The following is a 26,104-nucleotide window of genomic DNA, read 5'->3' on the forward strand; positions in this document are numbered from 1 at the left end:
ACGGAAATTCGCGCGAAATGAAACAGTAGCTTAAAGTGAAATGGTGAAATATTTGCTCTGTTTTCAGTGCCACATATTTGGTAAAATTTTACCTACGTAAAATAGACTGCAGTAAGTTAAATAAGTGCCTTTCTGCATAAAAACAAATAAGAAATAACAACGTCAAATAGCACAAATTGTATATTGCTGCAGAAACATGTTTCGGCGTTACAAAAACAGCCTTTTTCAATGCAAAAGAATTAGAGCTTAGGTAGAAAAAGACTCCTTGTGCTATAAGGGCTATCATTGGACATCATTAAATCAAATTTTCCAAAATAAAATAATAATAATAATAATAATAATAATAATAACGGTAGATTTTTAGCATCCGCAAAGTTGATGCTGAAGTCCCCACTCAACATCGTTTGCAAATCTCTTCAAAGTTTTATCTTGGAGTAAGGCAGAAGCGTCTTTAGAATATTATACAGGGTGCTCAGTTTTAATCTGCAAAACCTTTTTTTTCGCTACCGTTAGTCCTAGATGTATACTGCCAGTTGCAAAAATGTTCAAAATCAGATGCAGAGTTAAGATATTGAAAGTTTGAAGTAAAAATAAAAATGAGTCAAAAAATACAAAATTTAACTTTTTATACGGGCCTCAGGTCCCCTAACTAGTATTTAGAAAAATAATCTAAATTAAAAGCTATTACTGACACAAAAAACTTGACATTTGTGCGATCAAAACTCAAGGAGATATTCCTTTTCAAAATTTTAAGGGACCATACATAAGATGAGATTGGAACTTATCGCCCTTTCAGAAGAATGACAGGTCGTCAAAGTAAGAAAAACAAGTATTCATATTTTTTATTCTTATTCAAAAATAAATGCAAATGTTATGCCGTGATACGCAAAAACACACTACAAAAAGTAGCTGTTATAGTATTAAACATAGGATAAAATTTGTTTTAAATTTTTTCCTCAATTTTCAGCATTTTTAGTGTCCCCTGTAGCCTTAAACACTGTATTGTTCAATCTTTTATAATCTAATCAGATGCATAAAGCATTAACTTCAATTCCTTATGGTAAACAAGATAAACAATGTCCAACAGCACATTTCACTAGTTTGTTTTGAGTTTAAAAAAAACTTTAAACACACCTCCAGGAAACTTTTCTTTTCGTGGCAAAAACCTTTTTGTCACAAAGCAGCTTTTTTTGGGGTGTTTTACCTCTCATTCATAGGTTTCATAAGTGGTTCCACAATTAGTTTCACAAGTTAAAAAAAAGAATAATAAAACAAAAGGTTGCCTCTCTTTTTCATTGAGATTAAACTAAAAATAGCTTATAAGTGAATCAAAAAATATACCTTATAAAAGCGATACGTCCCCAAAAGAGGTAACCATGTTCTAGCGTCTATTAAAATAACGGAATGAATGACAAAGTATTAAAAAAGACAAGCAGAAGTCTAGGACAAGAAAAATCGTTTATTGGAAAGGTCCACTGCTCGCCATTGTCATCCGTTAAGTGAGTAATGAACGGTGACACGTGTAATCAGCACTTTTCGAAACTCCTAAATGCTTAAAAGTAATAGGTCCCCGCCAGATGTCAGAAGAAGTGACACCATTATTGGAATTTTTCCTTTCTTCTTTTGCGCCAGATTGTGGGCATATTTTCAAATTGGTAATGCTTCCGTTAAGCTTCAGAGGCTTTAACTCGACATACAGGCAAATAAGATTACCGCCCGAAATTGAATTATGCTTTTTTGACTTCCCGAACGCTCTTTAAGAATATCAAAGTTAGTGATGCCTCGTTTTGGAATTTCGTTAGCGATTTATCATTGTTGGCAGTAATTGATTAATTTCTCTTCTTACAATTAAGAATAATAGATGTGATGGATTTTGTAACATAAATATATTTAATTAACGAAAAAATTGCTTTTGAGAATGTAACAGTAATTGTATTGCATGGTAATAATTATTAAATAAAAGGGCTGCGGAGTCGTATTCGGAGTTAAGTGTAGAAAGTTTAAAATTCCAGAATCAGTCTGAGTCGGAGTTGGATCATTTTCCCTCAAAGTCTGCAACGTTGCCAGTGCTTGCGTAGTCGGACTGATTTTGGGGTAAATGAGTCGGAGGTGAATGTTCTAAAATTTACCAGATTCGGAGTCGTCATTTTTACTCTGACTCCGATTCCGCAGCCCTGATTCTTTCCCGAAAACAGCACTATAATTTTACACTGATGTGTTAATAGTAAGGTGATGTATTTTTTTCAATTTATAGACATCTTGTTCATCAGTCTTATTTCTGATCCTCAGAGCCAGAATGACGTACGCTCAAAAATTTGAATTTTCTGTTTGTTACTGCATTGTATGTAAAAGCATTTCCGCATCGAGGAAAAAAAAGAAAAAAAAAACATCCATTTTAATTTTTTGCCAGGGTTAAAAGATCGCGCGTCCAATCCCAGAAAAAAGAATGAGTCAGAAAAAAGTTTTTACAGTCTACTATAAAACTATCAAAATGTGACTTACGTCGTTTTGGCTCTGAGGTACAGATTTATGAAATTAGTCTTATCGCGTAAATTAGTACTATCGATTCGTTTTTGTTGAAGGACAAGTTCATTCAGAGTCGAGAACATTTATAACGACAACGCTTTTACCAGAACGTAAGTAACAATGGCAGTTTTATGGTTGCATCAAAATACCCCAATTGAAACTGAGTTTTAACTGAAGATGTAACTTGCTATGAAATGAAACTCTAACAAATAAGTTTTCCCTTTCTTTCTTTTTAATTAAAATTCGATTAACTGAAGTGCTTTTTTTGCATTGTTGGATTTTACCTGAAATATACTAAACAACCGAGGTCATAGACATAAACATTTTGGCAGAGAGTCAATAAGGGAAAAAATCCGAGAACTTTCTGGATGGAGGAGAACATTCTCCCAATCCCTCACAATAACTTACAAATACAGAATTTGTGAAAATAAAGATTCAAAACCGTAGACGTGATTTATGCATCCCAAAGTCAGGCTACAGTACTTTTTTTGGAGAACAGCGTGAGAATATTTGTCTAGTGCAGACAAAGGTTGGTTTTTACGCCTTTACAATTCAGATAAATAATTATAAAGTAATATTAAAAAATAAACAAATAAATTAATTAATTTGAATTTTGATTATTTGAATTAAAATTATGTGTTTCGCATTCACGAGTGTGTGTGTGTGTGTGTGTGTGTGTACATAGGTTCGTGTGTTTCTGTCCAGGCATAAGTGTGTGTGTGTATGTTTGTGTATAGGTATGTGCATGTATGCGTGTTTGTTTGTGTCTGTGTGCAGGCATAAGTGTGTGTAGGTCTGTGTATATATGCGTGTGTGTTTGTGTCGGTGTGCATACATGAGAGTGTGTGTGCATGTGTATGTGTGTAGATGTGTGTATGTATGCGTGTGTGTTTGTCTGTGTACATGCATGAGTGTGTGTGTGTTTATATATGTGTGTATGCATGTGTGTGTTTTTGTCTGCGTGAATGCATGAATTTGTGTGTGTGTGCAAGCATGAGTGTGTGTAGGATATTGACGCAACCTGAAGACGATTTTCGCTAGAGCAGCATCGGGAGGGGCCGGTCAACGGTGCTGCTGCAGAGGGAGGCGGGGGGGGGGGGAAATAAAATCATAGGACATCAAAACAGTCAAATGAGAACAATAAGGAATGTGACTGTTTCAAAAAACGAATTACATTGTTATGGCTCAGTATGGAGTATAATTCCACATGCAATGCAAATATTCTTAAACTCACCATCTTCGGACTTACATTAGTCTGAGCTTGAGGTACAGATTTTATGACATTATAATAAATAAATTTAAAAAAAAAATGTACATTCATATTGCAAACTAATACAGAAGACTGGACATATTTTAAACCTTTTTTTTATATTAAGTTTACAGCGCATAGTAGGGAAGGGACAAATAGAAATTTTGGCAGTATGAAAATATGTTTTCATTTCATTGTTTTCATATGTATGGCATTTTACTTCTTATAGAAAATATGTTTAAAAGTTGCTTTTAATTACATAGGCCTAACAAAATAATGTGACGGAAAATTCTGCTACTTCTGAGATTTTCGATAGTATGCTAATTATAAGCAAAATGTATATTAATAATTAAATGTATATAATAATTCTAGTATATTAATATACTAGAAAATCGCCCGTCAAGGTATGACGAGTTAAAAGTGCTTCTACAATTAAACGACTACATTTAAACGAAGCTTTGTTTGTTTGGTGACATTTTGATACTTAAATTTTTAACCCTAACTTCAACGGATTAACCCTAAACTCAGTAGATGGAGTTAATTGATGACCACTTTTTCGTTTCTTCATTCTCCTAAAATTCCTTACTAGTAAAATGGTTAAGTTACCGGATCCTGTTCAGCCTTGTCAAAATAAAGCATTTCCCTCCTTGTCAAACATTACCAAAACATTACCAGAAAGTATTATCAAATTATCATGCCGTCGTGCGGGTTTCATTGTTGGTGACGCCAGCGTTACTCGATCAGTGAATTCGCTATTTTATCTGTGAGGATGTAACTTGAGATCAAAGTGTATAAGTATGTTGGTTTTAATACTAAATAATATATATATATATATATATATATATATATATATATATATATATATATATATATATATATATATATATATATATATATATATATATATATATATATATATATATATATAGATAGATAGATAGATAGATAGATAGATAGATATCTATATATCTTAATATATAAATATCTTCTGTGCGTACGTTTGTCACCATAAGGTTTTTAAACTGCTGGACCGATTTCGATCAAATTTTTTGTGTGTAATTAAGTCGTGGATCGAATCGGAAGCGTTTTTATTAATTAATTAATTAATTAAAACATTGGATGGTTTTATCTCCCAAATGATTAATATTTATTTTAACCTATTGTTGAGCGAGAAATGAAATAAATATTTAACCCGTTGCCAAAGGACGCCAGCTCTGCTTTTTGTAATGAAATTTCCTACTATGTATGTCAGTGAAGAATAGATAAAACGTAGAGAGAGTGAAACCTTCATTTCTTAAAAGCAGCGATTTTAGTTACCGTGATATACTATTTTAAAGTTAAGTACTGGAAGAAATGGGGTTTCTTTCACTAAACAAAAGTACCGTACCTAGCAACATTTGTTTATCGGCTCACAAACCCATCTGAATTTTGGTACCAATGGCAAGAATACTTTAAGGATTATCAAACTAATCAGGGGGACATCTCGGGAATCTGGCGATCTTTCTTCATTAGCGTCAATTTTTGGTTCCATTGCCTGCGCGAGAGGTATTTTTCTTTGTAAATCTAAACAAAGATACCGGAAATATCTATTCACATAAGGTTACTATAAATCAGCAAATTTACCAAAATAATATTATTTACGCAAAAAAATGAGACGGCCGCGTCAGATTCCCAGTTATCGAAATATCCCCTTGACGCCAATGAAAATAGATTGCCAGATTCCCAATTATTGAAATATCCCTAAAGATAGCAAGTAAGAATGCTCAGCGCGAGAGCGGTATCTAAAAGTTTTCGTTCAAAAGATCGGACCGCTAATCGGTCGGAGTTCGCTTCGCTCACTAATCGACTGGATTACAGTAACGTGGTCGCTTGGCGACTTTGGCCGTAAACAATAGAGTTGCCGGATTATTTTGTTTGCATTTTAAAGCTACTGTTAATGTAATTTAATGTATTTTTTGTTTATTTCGAGAAATATTTTAAATTGCAAAGAATTGTTTTTGGTTTTTAAAGAGTTTAGTTATGTAAGTTGAAGAACATTTGCTTTATATCTGTGAGAGTGGTTTGAGCGCTTATTCAGGGAACAGTTTTTAACCTTTATCATTTTTCCAAATGATATCCTTTCGATTGTTTTATTCTTTTTAATATGGGGGACGTTGCAGCGGGATTTGCCGTTTGTTTTAGATGGGTAGTTAGTTTTTTACACTTAATATCTGAGGACAATTTTTATCCTTTGAGTATGGCGGTACGAACAAATCATAAATTTTATAAAGATCTTTTAACTACACGAGAAAAAGTTGTTAATAAAACAGCTGCTCAGTGGGCATTAGATAAATCAAGTTGTAATAAATATACGCATTCTGACACCAAGCAGCTTAAAACATTTTATTTTCACTCTTTTTTGTCAACAAAGAAGAAAGAAGTTCAAACACTTGATGGTTTATCGAAATTTTTCAACTTTTCAATTTACAGAGTTTGAACAGAACAACGCCTGACATACATATATATATATATATATATATATATATATATATATATATATATATATATATATATATTATGCAGTTTATTAATACTTTATTATAAAATACGAAAGTAGATTTATTATTAATTCCGATGCGCTGAGGGAAAAAAAAGGCATATAGTTGGGTTCGCTCTGCCCACTCACGATTATTTAAAACAAGAGATAAAATACGTTTTCTTTTTATTTCGGTTGTAAAAATTGAGAACAAAAAAAAATAAATAAATAAATAAATAAATACAAGCTTTAAAACAACAAATCATCGAAAAAACCATAAATAAGTGGAATGAATAAGATAGGAAGACTCTTTTTTAAAATCAACATAAAATAAGATTTGATCGTATTCAAAACAAAACAACTGAAAAGTAAACATTGATATTTTATAAAAATAAAAGTTTCCAAAAAAAAAAAAAAAAAAAAAGTAAAATAAAACGAAAGCTCGTACCATGGATTACCATTGCAGCAGTAAAACTTGCTGATGCAGCCATATTTCTCGCAGTGCAAGTGTAGTTACCCCTGTGCCTTAGCTCAGCTCTGGGAAACAATAAAGCCTTAGAAAACTCATCTAGCACAGTTTCTGTAACTTCGAGATCAGCTGGCAAAGGTTTACCGTCTTTTAACCATTGTATTGTTATTGGAGGGTCGCCTTTGGTAACGGAGCAGAGCAGTTTTGACCTGGCTCCTTCTTCTATGGCTTCAGGTATGTGGAAAGGCTCAATAACTGGAGGAGCTGAAACGAAATAAAAGTGGACTTTTTACTTATTTTACTGGAATCATAAAACCTTTTGAAAGGGCAAGCTTGGAGAATAAAAAGCATTTGAAAGGTTTTGGGGTTCTTAAAAATGATAGAGTAAAGTAGAATGCATTGCTTTGAAAGGTTTAAAAATAAACCTTTAAGATTGATTGACCGTAAATAATGATATAGTACTTGCACTCATGTAATCTCATTTTTTTAGTTAAATGCAATATTTTAAATAAGTAATGTGCGTATGATAGCTCAAACTTCTTAATCTTAGCACATCACGTTTTTTAAATATATAATAGTTGCTTTTTACCACTATTTTATGATAAAAAATTAATTTCAGTTTCTTAGGGAAAAAAATATTTATTTATTGTTTGACGATAAAATGTTTGAGATTTTTTCGCACAATTTTAGTTATAATTTTTTTCTTTTGAATTAACTTGACTATTCTGATTTTATAATCGACTTGCATGAATATAATCGTGTCCCAGTAGATGCATTGAAGTGTTAGTTTCTAGGATAATAGTTGAATTGGAACATAAATTAAGTGAAAATCAAATCTATCAGCCTTTAAAGAATAAATGATTCAAAATATTCACTTCAGATACGCAATAAAACCTGAGGTTATTCGTTTTCTTCTTCTTCTTTTTTTTTGCTGGTAAGTTTTCCATACACAATATTGGTCTATATGTATACAACCCTAAAGAGGTTGGAAAATCCTCCGACGCATAATTTCTTTATTTCCAAAATAAATACAATATTTATAACAAGTGGTACCCGCCCGTAAAGGTGCCCTTGGGCCGAATGATCTACGCGCTATGCGCGTCACAGAGACCTAACAGACAGAGAGAGAGAGATCTGGACAGACAGAAATCCTGACAGACAGAGAGACTTTCTGCTTTATTATTAGTAAAGATTAGATAAAACCTAACCTAGTACCATTGGGAAGGCCACGCAGATCCTAATCTCAGCATTAAGACGCAGCCAGGTTTTGTTTTCCCCAACTATAACTACAAATACAAATACAAAGGTGACGACCAGCAACACGCTCTGTCAGGTTATTAGTCCCCAATGAAGATCAATGACCTCCTTAAAGCTATACACCCCCTTGCACCTTGCCTGCCCTTCCGGTAAGCTGATCCAAGTAAACACGAGCCTACTAAAGTAGCAATTTTTCCTAATTTTCAGGTTAGCCTGAAATTTTTGAATAGTTTAAAACAATGACTTTATGCCCTGCTTTCCGTGCAAAAATTTAACTCATTAACATCTTTGATGAGTTTAAACAACTGAATCATGTCTCCTCTGACTCTTCTTTGCTTCAGACTATACAAATTAAGCCTTTTAAGTCTGATATCATAATCCAAATCTGAAAACCCCCTTGCTAGTTTAATAGCCCTTCTTTGAATCATTTCCAATAAAGAAATAATAATAATTAATATAACAAGTTTTAAGGTGTTACAATTTTTTTTTTTTTTTTTTGAGGTTCCGACATTTTTTTTTTTTTTTTGGAATTTGTGGTAAAAAATCTTACTTAGCTTAACTTACTTAGAACACGAATATTCAATGTTCGTTCACCACGTTGTCCTTGGCTATTTCTGGCAATACATTTATATTCGCCGCCATCACTCCTACGGTCAATTTCGCGGATAATTAATGTACCATTTTTGAATCCTCTTTGCCGATGGTTGTATGGAATTCTTCGTCCATCTAAAAAAAATAATATTTATAATACACATACCTAACTTACTGTATAAACATGAACTTTCTAAAAATATAAAATCGTATTTAATAGGATATTTAAAAGGAAATCATCTAAAATAAGCATATTAGATTTGTATTCATATATACATATTTTTTGGTTTTTGTGTAATCCTCGAGTTAAAGTTTTATCTGCACGAAATTTTCTGCTAGACAAAAATAATTAAAACGCTTTATTCTGAATGTTAGTTTCAAATTTCATAGAAATTTTATTTGGATTTAAAAAAAAATCAAACGTAGCACACATGGAAGTTTACCATTTTAATGTAATACCTTTAAAAACCACGTGTAAGAGAAAAGCCACTCTGATAGCCACTTTAATACCGTTAGTTAGAAGTTAAGAAGTGCTAGTAAGATTGCATTTAGCAGTAAGATTGCAATTGTAAAAAAATGGTTCTTAAAAAAATAATAATCATAGTAAACCATACTGGAGTAGCATCATCTTCTAAATTGTGCTCGTTGAAAGATGTTGTGTGCGAGTTTAAAGCAATCGTTAAGATTGAAGCAACATCTCGATTCCCAGAATTCGAGGAGTGCCTAATTATTGCTTCAAGTTACGTGTCTAAAAATGGCGTCTTATTATTTTTATCATATTTAATGTAGATCTATTCCACGGAAAACAGTCACTTTGTCAAAAACATGACGCCTCATATATTCCATTAAAAATAATGCTCGAAAATATTAATGAACACATTTTTTCTGCATAACAAATTACAAACTTATGTGTGATTTCCTAAGCAAAATAATTCTTCCTGATAAATCAAAATTATTACTTTTGAGTGAAATTATATGAGCCGGTACGTGCGGGACAATGGGTTGACCTTTTCGTGGAATGGCCCTGTATCAGAAAGAAACCAAGTAACTCAGTAGTAGCGTTTCAAGTTTCTATAGGTGCTTGGGAACTAAACCCTGAGGGTTCCGCATTCGGCTGACCACCTAATCGGAATATTTTTCTTGCACCCCTGAACCTTCGGTAAAGAGAACTGAGATGAGGACAGTAAGTCTTGGCTCTCATGGACTATTGCGTCACTGAGTTTAGTTAAGTTAAGGTTAATGTGCCAGAAAGTGGTGTAATGATGTCCATTAATGGTAGATCCTTAAATATAGTTAGGAGGTGAGTGCGCGCAAAAATATACATGTTTTTTTTCTCATTTATTTATTTACTTATATTTTTCAGATTTTTTTTATTTTTTGATCTATTTTTTTTTTAAAGTAAAACCATAATGCATTTTATAGGATTACATTTTTTTAAAAAAATGAGGGAAAAGCAGTATTGCTTATATTTCTTGTAACATTTATTTATGTTTTTTTTAAATTTGAAGTTCATACTTTAGTAGTTCTTTTCTTCTGTCAGAAATGTATTGTTAGTAACAATATAGTTAGGATTTCATTACATAGCATAGTTAGTAACAATTTAGTTAGTATAAATTTTAGTTAGTAATAAATTAGTCAGCAACAAATTAGTTAAGATAACAATTTTTAAAAACTAGGGAAAAGCAGTATTGCTTACACGAGGGTTTTACCATCAAAAAGTAAAGTAGAATACATATTAATTCTCCACATAATCACCTTGACGATTTAGGCATTTGTCGTATCTGTGCACAAGCTTTTCCTGACCCTAATCATAGAACGTTGCTACCAATAATTGAAAGTGATTTGTGAAGGTGTCTTTGAGAGTTTCACGTCAGTTTGGAAGCGCTGCCCCCTCCCCCCCCCAGCCACTGTTTCAGATCAAGGAAAAGATGAAACTCACTCGGCGCTAGATCGGGACTATGTGATGGTTGTTCAAAAATGTCATAATGAAATTTCTGCAGGAAATGTTGGGTTAGACGTGCGCAGTAAGGACGAGCATTATCATGAATCAGAACAGTTATTGAAGTCAGTATGCCTCTTCGTTTGTTTTGAATAGCCCTCCGTAAGCGTTTCAACGTTTCACAATAAGAATCTGCCGTAATTGTTGTTCCCGGCTGCATAAACTCTAGAAGTAGCACACTTTTTTGGTCCCAAAAAGCAGTTGCCATAATCTTACGGTTGTGGAGGTTTTGCTTGAACGTCGGTGAATTAGTGTGCATCCATTGCATCCATTGTCGTTTCGTTTCGGGAGTATCATATTGAACCCATGTTTCATCACCTGTCACAATGGATTTCAAAAAATCATTTCCATCAACATTGTAACGCTCAAGAAATGACAAAACCCCATGACCCATTCGGAGAGTTTTGTGATTATCAGTCAACATCCTTCAGACCCAGCGAGCACAAAGTTTTCTGTAGCGCAACCGTTCCATAAGTATAGAATGTAGGGACGATCTTGAAACTTCTGGAAATTGCATCAATAATGCACTCATTGTGAACCTTCGATTTTCCTTAACTGCTTTGTCGACTTGTTGAACAAGGTCGTATGTAGCCACAGACTTGCGTCCCTGACCTCCTTCATCATGCACATTAGTTCTGCCCTCTTTAAATTTTCGGCGCGATTTACAAAGAGCACCGGCACTCATTAAGTTGTCTCCATATACACAACTTATTCTTTGATGAATTTCCGCTGCTTGCAAGAAACGAATAACACTTCTCATTGCACATTTTTCTGTACCTCAACAGGAAATAGCAGATTGAACTCTACAGTAACTGAGTGTTTGGACAGAGGTATGTGCAGTATCCTAGTACGCAAACCAGCCACCTGCCGTCCACCTGGTTTTCCTGCTGTGAAAACGGAGCATGAAAAAAAAAAAAAAAAAACCTACGTATTTCTTGTAATATTTATATATTTATTTAAACTTGAAGTTCATACTTAGTTCTTTTCTCCTCTCAGAAATGTATAGTTAGTAACAATTCAGTAAGTATAAGTATTAGTTAGTAACAATTTAGTCAGTAACAATATAGTTAGGGTTACAGTACATTGTACAGATAGTAACAATTTAGTTAGTATAAAATTTAGCTATTAACAATATAGTTATAATTACAATTTTAAAAAAATGAAGGAACAGCGGTATTGCTTAAACATCTCTTAATATTATTTTATTTATATAAATTTGAAATTCATATTTTAGTAGTTCTTTCTTCTGTCAGAAATGTATAGCTAGTAAAAATATCAGCCATATTAATACGTGCATTTCCTAATAATTTCTTTTACTTTTCCAGGAATATATTCTGAACAAAGAACATCGATTTTTCTCGTGACAACGGCAGCAGATAGGAAATTCTACTCTCTTCTGTTTCTGTCATTTGGAAAATTCCTGGAATTGAGAAATATTCTTGAGATGTTTCCTTCAATAAACAATCTGTCGTTTCGCAAAACCTTTCTTTAGATGCAAAACTATGCTCTGATTGATATTTTCTTTGCCTGAGCGGACTGCAACATAAACCATTTCACGCTTCGATTATTGAATCTCTGACGGCAAAATATTTAAGCGCTAAAAACATTTCAATCAAAATATATTCTTAGAAAACGCTAAAACATTTAATGTATTCATCAAAAGACGTAACAAAAAATATTTTGTTAGCATTTCCGGATTGTTGTAATCTTTTAATGCTGAAAGAATTTTGTTTACAAATTGCGAAATACGTTTGGATATGTTTCAACATACCGAAATAGAAAAAAAAAGGTTTCAGGAAGAACGCAAAACGATACTTAAAGCAATAAACTTTGTTCAAAGTCTTATTTACGACTTTTTACTTATTAACAAACTTATTTTACATAAAAAAATACTTTTACGACAGCGGCGTGTTTTATTACTGCAACGTTTCAAAAGTGGATTTCATTTAAATATATTTCATTATAAATTCGGCATTTTAGAATACCCTATTGATTCTTAATTTATATAAGAATTTTACATTTTTCTCAAAATAGATCATTTGCTTAAGAAACGGAAATTTGAAAATATGCCTATGATTTTGAGGAGTTGAGTAGTAAGAGTAACATTTTTATTCTGGTGCATATAAAATACAACCGTATAATTCCACACAATCATTAGACGAGTTTCAATTATTTTAATGTTTGTAGCTGTTCCTAATTCAATGTATACTTCAATGTAGAAAAGATCTAGACTCACCCTAAGTTTATATATTTTTAACGTATTTCATAAACGAAATAAGAACTTGTACAATTCTAAAATAGCTGGAAAAATTTGAGATTAATTTTATTTAGGTCCTTTCTTATATGTAAGCAAATAGTTTTTGGAAGTAGATTACAAACTTTTACCTGTTTTGAAACGCAACAAAATATAACAAAAGAACAATTTACCACAATCTGAATACGCCTTAATTTTTTAAAAATATTATTCTGTTCGATATAACTTTTATTGAAAAGAATCGTCTTAACGTAGCGATGCACATCAATATTTAATATTAATTTGCATATTCTTTTGGTTTGAGGGCTCTTTGAAACAGTTATTTTTTGGGCAAGCTATCGACTTCTCCCATAGACATTGCATGTTCTATTACGTTCGAAAAACATGATACTGATTTACATATATGCACAAGAGTATAGACAATAGAGCAATTTTGCAATAAAGCAATGCAATAAAGACATTGAAATCGAAAAGGAAAGTGTGGACGTTTATATCTTCATTTTTTATTGCATTTCCTCTATTTGTTACTGATAAAATGGAGCGTTTGCTGTGAACGACAACATCACATACATATGAAAAAGCTGACAATACACTTACCATAAGTGTACCAAAAATTTAAAATTCGGAATAACATCTGAAAACTTCTGCTTTCAACTTTCCAAATTTACATTTGGTATTTTTAAAGTGACAAATTTCGCAGATATTAGTTTTTTGCCATAAAAGATGACCAAAGCCATCAATTACTATCTTACACCAATAAAAACTTTAGCTTATAGAAAAGATTAGGAAAGAAAACATGTCTTCTCAAAACTTGTGCGATATACTGTAGATTACAATAGATATGGTAAGCATTGTTTCTAGTGACATATTAGGTTTTTTTTAATTTAATTTTAAAATACAAAATATAAGACTCATTTTATTTATTTTGGACTTAAAATATGCATTTTCAAAATGTATGTTAAATAAACTTTAAAAATATTTATACAGTGCATGCTGTAAGAATTGAATACATAAAAAAATACATACTCTTTTCCCAATACACTTCTTCTACAGGATATCCGGCAACAGGACATCTTACAACTAAAACGTCACCTTCAACAGCAGCAATGTCTTTCATGATCCTCACGAATGGTGGACCAATTACATTGATTTTTGCAGAGTGACTCAAAGAACCTATTTCATTCGTCGCCAAGCATCTATACATTCCTAAAATTTGCAATATTCATCAGTGTATTTTGCAAAATGAATCATATTATCCTTATTATCTTTAATTGCGATACTGTAACTTCTATTAAATGAAAGTAAAACAACTCAGTTTTAATAACCTGTGATTATTGTTTATATCAAGATTATTTTCTGTTATGGTTCATATTGTTTTGAAGATGTAAAACTATTTACCTTTTTTTTTTCTTTTTATGAGGGAGAAAGCAACATTTCAAAGCAGAAATGGCATAACAATACTGCCGTGGGTAGGTAAATGGCAGTAACTGCGAATTTTCCATTTTTATTTATTTATTTATTTATTTTTGCATTTTTGTCACCTGTTGTACGTTAGATTTATTGTATAAATTTGCTTATTCGACTTTCGCTGAATAAAAAAACGCGAAAAAAAAGTCTAATTCCAACATTTATATATTGTTAACATTGAATCCCACACACATTTCTTCAAATATTTTGAAAACTAATTTCTTCAAATGCTGCCGTTTACCAGCCCCAGACAGAATAGCAGCTTCAATGTCAATTTTATTCTTATTTCTGCATTTTAAACTGTTTTCATGCTATGTATTTTCCTCACAACGTTAAGAATTTTAACATTTTAACTACAGTTTAACTCTCTTAGTACGAAAACGGTAATACAAACTCGCAGCTGAAACGAACATTTTGTCCTTACGTTTGGTCTGCTCTTTATTTACATTAAGAACATATCATAATATGTTCGCCACACTGAAAGTTTGATTAAGACAAAAACAAATTTTTCTCACCTTCATTAAGTAAAAAATATTCATCTTTTTGTGATGTTATAAAGACCTATTATGCATCAAAAAAGAATAGACAACTCATTTGCATATAGAGTAAAGAATATATACTTTTTTACCTGTGGACATTCCAATTTGCTTAAGAGATAAAATGAATAATTTCGCAATGTGTCCTGGATTAATTATTATCTTATTATCTATTTATATCAATTTTTCCTAAACCATAACATTTTAAGATACCAGGATTTTTTTTCTGAATGCACTTATAATTAGTTTACGATCTCTGTATTAGCAAAAGTAAATAGTAATACTTTTTTAATGCACTCTATAACAAAAAAAAACGACGCACCAAGAAACTATAATCCGATTGCTTTGAAATTTCGTATGCATGAGTGTTTTGACCAGATATGCAAATGATTAATAAAATTTGGTGTCTAATGAAGGAATTGTTTGATCTCCAGCGCATCGGAACTGCATATCCAGCAGATGTATATAAAGAGCAGTTCTTCAATAGTTGTTAAAACTTTCGGTTTGATTGCGATTCAGATTCCCTTTTAACAACTTAAAAATGCCTCGTCGCATTTAGAAAAAATTAAAATTGCTCGTGCTCATTACGGAGTTCAAAAGAGGCGCATCATTGGATTAAAAGAGGCCGGTTGGTCAAACTGGAGAATCGCTCGTCAATTGAGTTGAAACGATGCGGAAATTCGAAGATGCTGGTAAGAATAGGTGGAAAATGGCAGAGTTCAGCCTCAGGATGGTAGCAGTCAACCTAAAATCACAACAGATCGTGGTAACGGGATGATTGTGCGATCAGCTGTCACAGCGCTTTCTCCATCTCTGTGAACCATCAGAAATTCAACCCAAACACTAGTGTCCATCATGACCATTTTACAGACGTTTGGGGCATCGAAATCTACGCTCGCGCCGACCGTTACGCCACCTGCCACTGTCGCCTGCACACTGCCGAGCCAGATTACAGTAGTGCATGGCTCGATCAGATTGGAATGATGCCGACTGGGACGTATAGTAGTTTGGGGACACCCAGGGCAGAGGGGGGATTCTGGTTTCATTTTTACATGCCATACTGGCCCCAAAAAAGGCATTATGGTCTGGGGTTCCATTTCTTTTGATAGCTGGACCCCTTAGGTCGTACTTAGAGGTACACTTAGTGCACCTCTAAGTACGACCTGTTTTGCTACCGTTTCTTTTGCAGTATTCTCGGCTGGTTTTCAGCAGGACAATGTCAGACCACATACAATACGTGTTGCTATGATGTGTCTGCCAGTTTATCAAACTCTTCCGTGGCCTGCCAGATCCCCAGATCTCTCTCCCATCGAACATGTATGGTATATGATGGGATGGCGATTACATCTGACAAGGAATGTGATAACCTCATTCGAAAATTGGAGCGAATTTGGCAGGAAATTCGGCAGGACACCATCCGGGAGCTTTATAAGTCTTTGCCACGCCATGTTTCAGCTTGTATCCAGACTAGAGGCGGGTCAACACCTTATTGAACTTGTTACTGTAACTCTAACACAAATTGTTGAATTGTTCTGAGAATTTATCATTTACTATTCTGTGCATTGTCTTCCTGTCCATAAATTTTCGTCTCAATCGGACCACTCCTTCTGGGTGCGTAGATTTTTTTGTTATAAAGTGTATATGGTCGCCTCAGAGTAGGATATCTTATTGTTGTTTTCTGGCTTAGACATCTTACTGCTCTCTGAGACGACGACAAGTAAAGGTTTGTTAATTTTTCACAATATCAATTATTCACGGTTGTAACGCATCATATTAATATTCGTTACGCACGTACAAACGAATTCATGAATATTTTACATTTCGTATTAACTGAGTTCAACTATATCTCCTCTTAAGACATATTTCTGACAGATTGTCTCTTTTATATAGCATTTTCTTATTAAAAAAGGCATTGGTTAGTCCTCTAAGAATGAAATGTATCATCTGAAACTATTATCGGCATTATAAAATAATCAAGTTTGAATATTAACACATTTTCATTACACTTCTTTATAACGCAATGAATGCAAATATTAAAGAAACCAGGGATAAAAATAATCTTATTTCTTTATAGTTAATTAAATAATAATAAAAAAAAATAAGTAAGTTCAATAAGTTTCAATAGCTTTCATTTAAACGAATTGTACGCTAAACTTTACCAAACAACACTGAAATAAAAACTGAATAATTCATCAAATTACTTAATCTTTGATGTGATCTTCTTGTCATGGATATTGTCCTATTTCCTCAGAATGAAGAAATAAAAGACAACACACACATTAATGCTTAAGCCAAAGATAAATAATACCAGCTATTTTGATCAATACCAAAGGCGCTTCATTGAGATTAGTAACCAGCATTAAGCAATAAATAGGCCATATTGCATTCGTACCTCCGTCTTCTACTCGCAAACTGCTAATGTTAACAAAGCTAACAACCTCCGCTCGGGACGTGACATAATCTCCCACGGAGAACCGCATGTGGTCCGGAATAGGAAGATCATCCAATGTCCACGTGACTTGCGGAAGCGGATTTCCAGATGCAATACACTTGAGGGACAGGGCAGTGCCTGGTTCCTCTTTGGACGGCTCAAATGTGTGTTTAAGCACTGGTGCCACATCTGGAAGGATATACATTGGTTAGCCAGTGATCTAATTTTTTTTTAAATTTGTTTGTCCTTTAAGAAAATCATAAGACAATATTTTCATGCATTTAATACAAATGGTTGCATATGAATTGATGCATACTGAAATGAAGTATTGCTTCGATAAAATGCAATTGAAGAATTGAATGTTATGAGGAGCTATCCTTTGTGCATTCCTTTAATGTGTAAATTAAGGCACGCATTAAATCATACAGCCGAATAAACTAAATATGATCTATGCTTTCTTGGCAGGCAAGTGAGGGAAAAGAAGTCATGTAAACTACCCATAATAATACTAACAACAAAATAAAACAAATACATGAATAAATAATAACAATTTTCCTTCAGTTCCTAAAAAGTAATTAACTTTTAAATTTTTTTATACATTTACTACTAATATTTCTATTAGTTACTTTCATATCTTGGGACACCCTAATATATATATATATATATATATATATATATATATATATATATATATATATATATATATATATATATATATATATATATATATATATATATATATTAGGGTGGTCCTTATTTATATGGGATTTTTTTTTTTCAGTATTCAACAAGTGACGCCCCCCTAGTTTTGTGACACTATATTAAAAAGTAACGTGTGCAAAATTTGAACTCGATCGGTTAATAATAACACGTGCCCCTAGGCCGTTGAACTTTAACACTTTTGATAATTTTCCCACAAATCTTCGAGTTTTTACTTCAGACCCAGTACATCGTTTCTCCTAGGTTTGCAAAATATTTTTACAGTGAGGTAGCACTAAAATTAATCTTCTTCAATTACTATACATCATCTAAAGATTTTACGTTGAATAAAAATGAAATGATGCTTTAGAAACGCTCCTTAATCGTACGCTTTTATCAATGTATCTCGATAGTGTGTATTTTTTTCCGATAGTCTTGGACGGTCTGTAAAATCAATTGTTTTTGTGACTCATATTTGATAAATTAGTTGTGAAATTCCTCGATTAATATTGTGCTCCTCTTTCAATTGTATTATTCACAATTTTCAGTATTTTAACCATCTCTCTTCCCTTTAAATAGCTTCTTTCATTTTGCCGAGAAGCAGGATCAAGTAGGAAAAAATCTTTTAGTATTTGTAACTCATCAAACAGTTTTATTGCCTCGTGTTTGATTCTATAAAGAGGTAGATCTCTACTAAAAAAGTATTCCAAATCATCTACTGTTATCTGAAATTTGTTAAACAGTCATCAGACACACGTCTTCATTATCACAAGCATTTTTTAGACTATTCATTTCCTATCTTCAAAGTTAATTCCTTCATCTATTACCGACTAAGCTACTAGTTTATCCCCTAAATACCATAAGTGATTTATGAACTTTCCAATCACTGCTTCTGCTATACATTTGTCATCATTTCGTACGTTGCTAGTTTTTCAGACATATTATATTATTCAAAGGAGCATCGATTGGGTTGCTGCGAAAAACCATATCTTCATAGAGCATTTAATTGTAAAAAACTTTTGTAAAACAGCATTGAAAGGCTTTCTTTTTCATGTAAGGTCAATTTAAATTGTTTCCTAAATATAAAAAGTTTCCAACAAAAACTCCTTTTGCCACCCATGTGGCTCAGGGATAAGCTCCAAGTTGCCGAAAACGTATCCCTGTAGGAGGAAATTCACCAGGAAATATTATTACGAGTTACGAGAATTCTCTGTAATCTTTCTCAATTCCGCTTTGTACGAACAATAATATATCATCAACTTCGTCTTTTAGAATTTATATGATCTAGATAGAATTGAATGTATGATCTAGAACTAAGAAAGGCAAGAACTTCTTTAAGGACACACTCTGCAGTACGATTTCAAGTGCATGATGATGGCAATCCAAATGTAATATATCACCGTTCAGTTTTTGCTCTAAAAAATTGCATGCACAATTTATACGGCCGGTATTGTAAGCCGCTGTATAAAACACTACAGCTTGAACAGTTAGCAATAAAGAGCAATCATCTAAGATATCATATACAACTGAAGAAATATCTCAGAAATTCTGAGTAGCTGTTTAACATTGGAACCTGAAGCTATCATGGTAAGCCTATCGGCATTTTTTTTCCAGTTGCATCTGGATGTAGCTTTGTATCCCAGGGAAAAACTAAAAAATCTAAATATAAATTCATGAAATCTGATTGTACCTCTCAAAGATTTTCTCTTGCTCTCTTAAGGGATGTACGATTGATCATAAGGTTATTTAGATTTAAATTTACTGCATCTACATAGGCTGTTAATAAATGAGCAGCATCTTTGTCCCTAATATGGCATTTGTCTAACATTGATGAAATGCGAGCATATCTCAATAGTTGTCAAGCTTTTTTGTGATGTGGTAGACCAGATATAGAAAAAAGGTTCAACAGGTTAGGATAGATACCCATTTCGGTTTCTAAATCTTGTGAATTGAAAGAATTTGATGATAATAAAGGACTATGTACTGAAATAGAAGAAAATTTATAGATTTCTACATTGTTCCGATCTGGATATATTTTTTTAATTCATATTTTAGCTATGTAAAATACAGTTATTTTTATGGTAGGAGTAATCGAGGATTTTTCGAAATTTATATTTTAAAAATTAAAAATTGCATAAGAATTTAGGTATGTTTATAACTAAAGAACAGCGAATTAAAGTATAATTGCAGTTACTTATATTTATAGCATTGAAACCTTGCGATTCTATTTGTCACACCTATACATACACAGGGAATTTTGTAAATCAACACCCCCAAAGCCTGGAGGAGGCAGCTTGTTGTTGTCAAAGCTCATTCATTAATTGCCTATAGAATCCATTGTGTAGTTATTGGTGGGAGGAAACGTTCCCCTGCCGTTTGGTTGGAACAAGCGCAGAAAAGCGGTACGCTTGACCCAAGGCCATTGGTGTACATGTACCCTCTGTAACATGTTAAATTTTACAGAATGAAAGTGAGAGAATGGTCAGTCTGGAAGTGGCAGCACCTATTGATGTTCAAAATTACTTTAAACATAAAACGTTAGAATATTTTTACATAAAAATGAGAAAATCCGCAATTTTTTCTTCGAAACTCAAAGAAGGGGGCCCTAGGGGCACGTGTTAATATTCTTGGATTGACTTAAAATTTTGCAAGGATCATTTATTTGTATAGTGGAACAAATTGAGGGGGCGTCGCGTAAAATATCTGCAACTTCAAAAATAAGGACCACCCTAATATATATATATATATATATATATATATATATATATATATATATATATATATATATATATATATATATATATATATATATATATATATATATATATATATATATATATATATATATATATATATATATATATATATATATATATATATATATATATATATATTTGTTTTTGTTTTTTTGAGCAATCACGATTGTTTATTGCTTTCATTTGACTGCTTTTGTGGCGTCCTTATTTTCCCACCAGCACCCTCTGCAGCACCACTGTCGACTGGCCACTTCACGATGCTGCTCCTTTAGCGAAAACCGTCTCCAGGTTGCGTCAATATCCTACACACACACACACGCATACATACACGCACGTACACACAAACACATACACACATACATACACCTACACACATACACAAACACATACAAATACACACAGACACCTACACACACACCTACACACAACTACCCACACACTCATGCCTGCACACAGACACAAGCACATATGCCTACACACACATACACATTCCCCCCACACAAACACTCATACACACAACTACCCACACACTCGTGCCTGCACACAGACACAAACACATATGCCTACACACATACACATTTCCCCCCTCCCCACACACAAACACTCATACACACCACTACCCACACACTCATACCTGCTCGCAGACACAAACACACATGCCTACCCATACATACACATACCCCTACACACAAACACACATACACCTCCACAAACACATAAACACACACGCCTACACACACACACACACACACACACTCGTGATTGCGAAAAACATAATTTGAATTCAAGATGTCAAAATTCAAATTATTATTATTTTTTTGCTTTAATATATATACAAATGATGGTAAAAATGCTTTTTCGGTTCTTATTATTTTTTAATCGGAGACTTTGTATTTCTGAATCAATACAGTGTATAATTCTAATTTAGCATGGTACATTGCCTTTCTAAATACCTCCGAAACCGTTGACTTCGTTAAAAATTTCTCTTAAAAATGTAGGGAAGAGCGGGGCTAGAAGTTCCGTTTTTCAGACAAGCTCAAAATTTGTTATGAAAACATAGTTCTAAAATTATTATTCTGAGATTCAAATAGAGTAACATGATGTAACAACTATTTTTCGTGTAGTATTCGATAGTACTTCGAGATTTTTTTAGAATCAATTTCATCGCACCGAAAAAAAAAAAGGAACAACTTGCCCCTTCCTGTTCCGCAAGTGAGGCAAGTTATTCCGATATTAACACGACGATGTTAAACGATGATGAATTCGAGACTAACATCGTTTCGAAACGAGTTAATTTGTTGAAAGTATAATTTCTGATTTAAAAAAAAATGTTGATTAAAAAAAAGTCTTTATTTAAAAACTAATAAGCAGTATTATCCGAATAATAAGACTTTTTTTTTTTGTTAAACTTAAAACAAACCGAAATGTATTTTACAGTTTAGCATTGAAAATTTGTGAATTAAGTAAAATTAAATAAAATATTTGAAAACTTCTGTAGCTAATAAGCTATGGTAAATAGTTCAGTCTGCAATCATGGTAAAAAAACCATCTCTGACTATAAATGAAACGAAACTTTCCAGACGATCCATAAATGAGGTTAGTGCAATTGATAACAGTGAACTCCCGATTACTCGCGGACGGATATTGGTTTTGCGGATTTATTTATTTTTTGTTTATTTATTTATTTTTGTGTTTATAAATTACTGAAAATAGAAAGTAATCATTTTAATTTACCAAGATATATTTTTTGACATTCCAATTTCTTTCTTCGTCTTCTTCCCAAAGACAACAAACTCATCTCGGTCACCGAAACCTGACTAGTTGTAGTCCGATTTTTACATCTATACTCCATATGCCTGTAAACGAGTGACCGAGCCAGTTTTGCTAGAAAAAATTCTGCGTTACACGTTTTGGCGTAACCTAAGTTGATTTGATTTGGTTGATCTGTTTACATTATTTTCTTAGTCCGTTTGCAGTAGTGAGCGAATATTTATTAGAATTTACGTACATTTTCTTCATAATACAGTTGTTACTTTTAGTGTAATTAGTTTGATCATTAGCGTCTAGCACCGTTATTTCAGAGTTTGAATGTAAGTCAGTGTTCTTGATTTTCTTTTGCTCTTGTATGTATTTTTTTCTTACCTATTGAGAAACATTTAAAAATGTTCGCGAAATACTCTTATCTGCTGAAACTGTAGCACCCTATTCTGCGGGTAACCAGGGGCTTATTGTACGTATTTTCAGCGACTGTTGCGACTAACTTTCTCTGGATTGCGAAGAGGAAGGTTACTTGAGTTTTTAATTTACACCTGCGATTATAAAAGTCCTACACTGACTTGACCAGGCTAAACTCACTAAGGAGAAGCTACAGTCTCTGGCTTTTGATGGCTTAACAGGTAAAACTTAGACAGATCCACTTGCGTAGGACATGGTCAGTTTAATGAGACATATGCCTTGTCTGAGCAGCATTGAACTATGTTACCCCTTTGGCTACTTTCTCAAATCGCCGCAAAGTGGCGTAATCAAGCTATGGAACAAACTTCGCAAATTTCATATTATTATATGAACGTATGAAGTATATTTTGATTCATATTTAAATCTTCAAAAATTTCATATTTTTCCATTTCTCTAAAAAAAAACAACCCAATATTTTCGATGAATTCCGGTGAAAGTTGACATTCTCCAAATTCTATATTTTACGGTAACGAACCTATACCTATGATTATTTTTACTGCACTGCTAATATAGATAACTAGAGGCAAGGATGTCCAAGTTGTTCCGAGGAACAACTTGCCCACAAAGAAAGAAAAACTAGTCCCACAAGCACAAGTCCTGGAAAAATTAAATTTTTGGTTGGATAACGAATTGTAAATCGTTTCAGCGTCTTAGGATGCCCAATATATATTTGCATAAAAACACCAAGGAACTAAACGGTATTATTTAAAGTTCGTGAAAGAAACCAAAAAGTCAAAAACGAAAATATTTACAAAAGTCGGTCAGCGTAGCACGTGCTCAATTTTCAATATACCGGACGCCACTGGCCTAGCTAATACGGCTGCCATCGTTGCACTTGAACATTCAATTTTACCAGGTATTTACAAAATGCATTTATCATTTTTCTTCATTGAGCTATTTTAAAGGGAACAACTTACCCGAGAAACTTTTTGCCCCGCTCTCCCCTACTAAACAATAATGTTAACATCAATCATGTACCGAAAAAACTTAACTTGATACGACTAGTTAACAAAACACGTAGATACCTACACAACTGAAAGTAATTGTCGAGAGTTACTTGATATGTAATATATATTTCCAAAATATTTTTCACTTTATTTAGTTAGCTAACGAACACCCTATAAATGGCGCACTCGGAAAAAAAAATAAAAAAAAAATAACTCTAAGAATTCACACGAACAATGAAAAATTGTGTCCAAGTCTTTCATGAAATTTACTAAGCCGATGGAGAAAAACAGATTAACTGAAAATAATTTATGAAATATTTGCATTTTAATTATTTTTCAGTGTTAAGTTTCCTTAGAATTTCTCTTTGTGTCTGAGAAAATACGTTAGAAATATTTTTAAAATTCAATAGCAATCTTAGCATTTAAAACGCGATTTTATATTTCGTAATAACATATTAAACATCCTTTTACATTATTTACCAATAAGCTTCTTATAGTAATAGGATTAAAACATAGAGAAAAAGCATTTCAAAAATAAGAAATTTAAGATGGACGTATACAAATTCTTTGTGAGTAAAGTGCATTTAAAAGATAGAAAAATACTTTTCTTGGATAATAACAATATATACTGCTTTTTGATAAAATTTGAAATTACTTTTAGTTTTCTTGTGCAAGTTTTAAGAAAAGTTAAAGGAAAGTAAAACACTTAAAAAGAAATAGGTACTTAAAAAAATCAGTAAAAATTGTTTATTTCATAAACGTACTTTTCAATCTTTTATTTTTTCTTTTCGTTTATATCTGGATTATTTCTCACTCTTTAAAACATAAACATATTGTGGTTTTAAAGGAACTTTTTAAACGAAATATTTTTACTTTGTATGTATGAATAAAATATTTTGAAGAATATAAGGTTTTAGTTTTTATTAAAATAAATCAATAAATGACGACTGGAATCGAATCTTTGAAAAAAATGGTGCTTTTTTTCCTAAACGTAAGATGTTTGGTTTGTTTCAGTAGCAATTCAAACAGACATTGTCAGTGATGAGGAAAATAAATTGCATAAAATAGTTATACAGTTGATTGACGCTACAACGCGAGTCTTAACGCTAAATGGTTATAACGCGGGTCTTCCCTGAGTAAAAAAATCAGAGCTAACACGAATTCCTCAAAAATTTGAAAATTTTCCGACGGAAATCGCTTTTCTTAAGTATCGCTTTCCTTATTGGCTACTACATACTGGTGTTCAAAATGAATTTTCCTTTTAGCATCACTGAAAGCGGAAGTTCAACACACCGAACTATTTTAAACTTTGCTCAGTTAGTGTAAACAAATAACCACTTCGCATTTTTCATTTATTTATTTATTTATTTTTTCATTCTAAGATACAAGTTGATGAAATATAATTTCAACTAGAGTTTTTGTGAAAATAGAAAGAAACATAGAGCTTTTCTGACAGTTAAGATAAGGTCAAAATTTTTCAATACACTTGTACTTGCACAACTGAAAAGTGCGTCGAAATTAATTTCTGTATTTACTGTAACAGTACTTTTCTAGTGCTACATTTTATTATTACTACATATTCTTCGTACTGTGCTGTTTCAATTATACCCCCCCTCTCTCTCTCTCGCTCTATTTGTGCATCGTAACAGTATTTTATGTTAAATAACAGCTTTTTTTTTTAAATTTTCCCTTCAAAATTCAGTTTTTGTGTAAAAAAAAACGGTAATATGAAATTAAGAAAATCAAAAATAATTTGGTATGCTTATTAAAAAAAAAAAACTCTTATAGGGGACGAGCCGGGCAAGATGACGAATGTCTTAATTTTTGCGTTTTCCTCTAGGAAACAGCATCAACTGGATACTACTGGCTCTTCTATCGGCTGGTCGTTCAGCAATAGTATAAAGACGCTGAAATTATCATATTTGTGTTAGTTCTAAAGCTCTGATTGTTTATCGCTGCTACGTTATAACTTTTATGCATGTGTAAATAAGCTCTGCTAAAGATACAGAAATGATAGATTGTTTCTCTTTGGTATTTATAAGTAACTTAGGTTACATACTGCTTATTACCATGAATAAACGTCAATTAATCGTCTTCATTTATGGCAATGAAGACGAATCTTTTTAAACAGGCGGTCCGGGGCACGATGACGGGCCGAAACACGGGGCAAGAT

At 32.6% G+C, this 26,104-nt stretch overlaps 1 protein-coding gene across 1 annotated transcript in view; it reads right to left on the reverse strand.

Annotated features, from left to right (window-relative positions):
- LOC129223379 (cell adhesion molecule Dscam2-like) overlaps nt 1–26,104 on the reverse strand; it is a 288,920-nt gene that overhangs the window by 60,308 nt on the left and 202,508 nt on the right. The window contains exons 8-11 of the mRNA XM_054857958.1: nt 17,256–17,483; nt 13,887–14,066; nt 8,581–8,742; nt 6,739–7,023 (exon numbers count right to left, since the gene is read on the reverse strand). Of these exons, the coding sequence (XP_054713933.1) occupies nt 6,739–7,023; nt 8,581–8,742; nt 13,887–14,066; nt 17,256–17,483 (855 nt within the window). The remainder of the gene's footprint in view (nt 1–6,738; nt 7,024–8,580; nt 8,743–13,886; nt 14,067–17,255; nt 17,484–26,104) is intronic.

Source organism: Uloborus diversus, chromosome 5 (genome assembly GCF_026930045.1).
Source record: "Uloborus diversus isolate 005 chromosome 5, Udiv.v.3.1, whole genome shotgun sequence".
NCBI lineage: Eukaryota > Metazoa > Arthropoda > Arachnida > Araneae > Uloboridae > Uloborus > Uloborus diversus.